Genomic DNA, 5,444 nt, shown 5'->3' with positions numbered 1-5,444 from the left:
GACATGAATCTGCCACGGGTGTACACGTGTCCCCCATCCTGAACCACCCCCCACCTCCCTCCCCATCCCATCCCTCTGGGTCATCCCAGTGCACCAGCCCCGAGCACCCTGTATCATGCATCGAACCTGGACTGGCAATTCATTTCACATATGATAATATACATGTTTCAATGCCATTCTCCCAAACCATCCCACCCTCGCCTTCTCCCACAGACTCCAAAAGACTGTTCTATGCATCTGTGTCTCTTTTGCTGTCTCGCATACAGGGTTATTGTTACCATCTTTCTAAATTCCAAATATATGTGTTATACTGTATTGGTGTTTTTCTTTCTGGCTTACTTCACTTTGTATAATAGGCTCCAGTTTCATCCACCTCATTAGAACTGATTCAAATGTATTCTTTTTAATGGCTGAGTAATGTCTAGTCAAGGCTATGGTTTTTCCAGTGGTCATGTATGGATGTGAGAGTTGGACTGTGAAGAAGGCTGAGCACTGAAGAATTGATGCTTTTGAACTGTGGTGTTGGAGAAGACTCTTGAGAGTCCCTTGGACTGCAAGGAGATCCAACCAGTCCATTCTAAAGGAAATCAGTCCTGGGTGTTCTTTGGAAGGAATGATGCTAAAGCTGAAACTCCAGTACTTTGGCCACCTCATGCGAAGAGCTGACCATCGGAAAAGACTCTGATGCTGGGAGGGATTGGGGGCAGGAGGAAAAGGGGACGACAGAGGATGAGATGGCTGGATGGCACCACCGACTCGATGGACGTGGGTTTGGGTGAACTCCGGGAGTTGGTTATGGACAGGGAAGCCTGGCGTGCTGCGATTCATGGGGGTTGCAAAGAGTCGGACACGACTGAGCGACTGAACTGAACTGAACTGAATATTCCATTGTGTATATGTACCACTGCTTTCTTATCCATTCATCTGCTGATGGACATCTAGGTTGCTTCCATGTCCTGGCTATTGTAAACAGTGCTGAGATGAACATTGGGGTACATGTGTCTCTTTCAATTCTGGTTTCCTCAGTGTGTATGCCCAGAAGTGGGATTGCTGGGTCATATGGCAGTTCTATTTCCAGTTTTTTAAGCAATCTCCACACTATTCTCCATCGTGGCTATACTAGTTTGCATCCCCATCAACAGTGTAAGAGGTTTCCCTTTTCTCCACACCCTCTCAAGCATTTATTGCTTGTAGACTTTTGGATAGCAGCCATTCTGACTGGCGTGAGATGGTACCTCATTGTGATTTTGATTTGCATTTCTCTGATAATGAGTGATGTTGAGCATCTTTTCATGTATTTGTTAGCCATCTGTATGTCTTCTTTGGAGAAATGTCTATTTAGTTCTTTGGCCCATTTTTTGATTGGGTCATTTATTTTTCTGGAATTGAGCTGCAGGAGTTGCTTGTATATTTTTGAGATTAGTTGTTTGTCAGTTGCTTCATTTGCTGTTATTTTCTCCCATTCTGAAGGCTGTCTTTTCACCTTGCTTATAGTTTCCTTTGTTGTGCAGAAGCTTTTAATTTTAATTAGGTCCCATTTGTTTATTTTTGCTTTTTTTCCCAATATTCTGGGAGGTGGGTCATAGAGGATCCTGCTGTGATTTATGTCGGAGAGTGTTTTGCCTATGTTCTCCTCTAGGAGTTTTATAGTTTCTGGTCTTTTAGATCTTTAATCCATTTTGAGTTTATTTTTGTGTATGGTTATAGAAAGTGTTCTAGTTTCATTCTTTTATAAGTGGTTGACCAGTTTTCCCAGCACCACTTGTTAAAGAATTGTCTTTTCTCCATTGTATATTCTTGCCTCCTTTGTCAAAGATAAGGTGTCCATAGGTGTGTGGATTCATCTCTGGGCTTTCTATTTTGTTGCATTGATCTATATTTCTGTCTTTGTGCCAGTATCTTACTGTCTTGATGACTGTGGCTTTGTAGTAGAGCCTGAAGTCAGGCAGATTGATTCTGGGGGCTTTTTAACAGCTAGTAACTATAGGGAAACAACTCTGTCTGTCTCTGTCTCCCTCCCCCTCTCTGCGTACATGTGTGTGTGCGTGTGCATGAGTGTGTGTACATTCCTGGCTGTCTGAAGAATCTCTCAGCACAGTCCCCATGGGCTCTTAGGGAGATTAGCAGGCTTGCTGTGGGCTTTCAGAGCCCACATCCCCTCCTTGGCTCCTCCACACACTGCTTTCTAGATCCAGGAGAGACTCAACCATGTCCACCCTTCAGGGCTTCTGGGATCCATGGCTCCGGTGCCCCTCCTATCCCAGGCCTCCTTGTCCTCAGGGGCCCCTAGAAGACAATGGGGTGCTGAGGCACTACCTGCTGTCTCTGGGTGCACAAATGAGCTCAGATGCCATCTGTTCACAGAGGAAACCTCTCTCTGAGTCTTTCCCATAAAAACTCATCTGAATCCTCTGCCAGTGCAGTAGTCCCCTTATCCCTGGGGATATGGTCCAAGAACCCCAGTCGGAGCATGAAACCATGGATATCACAGGACCCTCTACTTACTATGTTTCTCCTATACATACATGCCTCTGACAAAGTGTAACTTATAAATTAGGCACAGTAAGGGAATATCCGAATTGACAACATCACTACCCTTGGGCTTTGGGGTAAGTAAAATGAGAAGTCCTTGAGCGCAAGCACTCGATACTGCGAAACTGGATCAGATAACTGAGCCGGTAACTAAGGGATGAAACAGCAGACAAGCTGGACAAAGGGGTGGAGTGGGACAGCTTGAGTTAACCATGCTACCCAGAACAGCACACAACTTAAAACTTATGAACTGATATTTCTGGAATTTTCCATTTAATATTTTTGGACCATGGTTGACTGCAGGTAGCTGAAACCTCAGAAAGTAAAGCTGCTGATAAATGGGCACTACACTGTACTCCAAGTCAGTGGGCAGGGTCCTGGAGCCATGATGGCTGCTTCCCTACACAAGGATCCCCAAGAGTAATGGGGATGAAAAGTGAAGTAATGCTTTTCAAGCTACATCGGACTTTACCTTAGACAGTTCTTTAAGGACCAGTGGGTTTTTCTTACACAGATCTTCCCAAGAGTTCTTGATTATTTTTGCTTCCTCTTCCACATCTTGGTCTCCAGGCACAGACTCTGCATTCTGCAAAACAACCTGTTTTTCCCGAGATAAGGATGACAGGTGTAAGTGCTTTTGCAAGGACAGGAGGAAGACATCAAGGTCCTTCCCCATAACGTTGTGAAGGTGCCCGGCCATGCCAGTTCCCATTCGCACTCCACCACCCATTCTCAGGGACAGCCGCAGGTAGTGCATGTTGACACGACCGTGATATGCTGGACAGGAAAGCATTGGTTCTTAAAGAAAACAAAAAAGACTTGAAGCCCAGAGGTGTCAAGATACAACAATCCCATTTTGTACAGGATTTCCATAATCATGGGGGTGGGGGAGGTGCTTTGCCACTGGAAGATATTCACGTCAAGAACGGACATAACAGGCCATTCTCCTATCTGGCTCCTGAATGACTGAGGGGAGAGGTGTTACAAGCTGACTAGTTTTAGGGAATCCACGGCTGGCCAGGGTCACAGGGCCCAGGCCAATGCTCTTCCCCCTTCTCCCCTCAGGGCCTGGGGTCCTGGGGACCTCAGTAACCCCTCTGCTTCTGAAGGCAGGTTACACGATCTCCAGGCCCTCTGACTCTGAGAATCAAGGTTACTGCAGACTGCAGGAATTAAGCCGTGAAGCCAGCCCCTTATCTATCCTTACAGACTTACACTTGGACCCACTCACCAATTTTTGCTTCCAGTAGAGGCCAGAAAACCTGGCTTTCAGTTCCCATAAGACATTGGTTTCAATGAGGAAAAGCAGGATGAGGTACACGAGCCCTGAGATGGCAAGGGCTATCAGGTACTTCCCCATCCCGAGAGACTCCCAGGCATAGATGTCCTCCTGGACCACATAGCCCTCTGCTACAATGGGACAAATGGACACGATCAGATTACACAGAGCAGCTAGATTCCTACGGTAACAAATGTCATTTAAAAGGAGCATTATTGTCATCACTGTCGTCATTTCACCCCAGCAGATGGGAAACATATACAGTATTCTGCTTTTTTTGCTGGAACCAATGTTTAGCAAAAATTATTCAGTAAAGTAAAAGACTTCTCCCTATCCATATAACAGTTACTTGAAATGCAAACTATTTATATGTTTGATTCTTTTATCAATTATTAATCACCCTGTAACTTCAACTGACCACTCATGCAGAAACACTTAGCAGCCTCAAGTCTCCTATTTTAATCTGATTTGCCTTCAAATTTTCTTTTAAACACATGTATTTTTAAATTATACAATACACACTCATTGGAAAAAAGAGACATGTCTGAGATAGAGTCAAGGTACTTCTCCTCTCCCTACAGCGGTTTTATGTGTGTGTATATATACATACATATATACGTAATATATAATATACTATGTATACATATGTATATAATATATAATATACATATATATAATGTACTACTTCCATACTCTCTGGATATAATCTTTTAAAATACAAGTAGACTGATACTATGCATTATCTTCTCCAATTCATTTGTTTCAGTTCAGTTCAGTTCAGTCGCTCAGTTGTTTCTGACTCTTTGTGACCCCATGGACTGCTGCACACCAGGCTTCCCTGTCCATCACCAACTCCTGGAGCTTACTCAGACTCACGTTCAGCGAGTCAGTGATACCATCCAACCATCTCATTGTCTGTCATCCCCTTCTCCTCCCTCCTTCCATCTTTCCCAGCATCAGGGTCTTTTCCAATGAGTCAGTTCTTTGCATCAGGTGGCCAAAGTATTGGAGTTTCAGTTTCAGCACCAATCCTTCCAGTGAATACTCAGAACTGATTTCCTTTAGGATGGATTGGTTGGACATCCTTGCAGTCCAAGGGACTCTCAAGCGCCTTCTCCAACACCACAGTTCAAAAGCGTCAAATTTTTGGCACTCAGCTTTCTTTATAGTTCAACCCTCACATCCATACATGACTATTGGAAAAACCATAGCTTTGATTAAATGGTCCTTTGTCGGCAAAGTAATGTCTCTGCTTTTCAATATGCTATCTAGGTTGGTCATAACTTTCCTTCCAAGGAGTAAGCATCTTTTAATTTCATGGCTGCTGTTACCATCTGCAGTGATTTTTCAGCCCAAGAAAATAAAGTCTCTCACTGTATCCATTGCTTCCACACCTCTTTGCCATGAAGTGATGGGACAAGATGCCATGATCTTAGGTTTTTTGAACGTTGAGTTTTAAGCCAGCTTTTTCACTCTTCTCTTTCACTTTCATCAAGAGGCTCTTTAGGTCCTCTTCACTTTCTGCCATTAGGGTGGTGTCATCTGCATATCTGCAGTTATTGATATTTCTCCCAGCAATCTTGATTTCAGTTTGTGCTTCATCCAGCCTGGCATTTTGCATGATGTACTCTGT

General features: G+C 44.0%; 1 protein-coding gene across 1 annotated transcript in view; it reads right to left on the bottom strand.

Annotated features, from left to right (window-relative positions):
- The window catches only part of LOC104988957 (ATP-binding cassette sub-family A member 3-like), a 98,246-nt gene that overhangs the window by 15,035 nt on the left and 77,767 nt on the right, over window positions 1-5,444 (bottom strand). The window contains exons 23-24 of the mRNA XM_010840463.1: window positions 3,764-3,942; window positions 3,005-3,130 (exon numbers count right to left, since the gene is read on the bottom strand). Of these exons, the coding sequence (XP_010838765.1) occupies window positions 3,005-3,130; window positions 3,764-3,942 (305 nt within the window). The remainder of the gene's footprint in view (window positions 1-3,004; window positions 3,131-3,763; window positions 3,943-5,444) is intronic.

Source organism: Bison bison, unplaced genomic scaffold (genome assembly GCF_000754665.1).
Source record: "Bison bison bison isolate TAMUID 2011002044 unplaced genomic scaffold, Bison_UMD1.0 scf7180017864144, whole genome shotgun sequence".
NCBI classification, from domain to species: domain Eukaryota; kingdom Metazoa; phylum Chordata; class Mammalia; order Artiodactyla; family Bovidae; genus Bison; species Bison bison.
The sequence above is the reverse complement of the archived record's forward strand: the minus strand, read 5'-3'. Positions and strand labels throughout refer to the sequence as shown.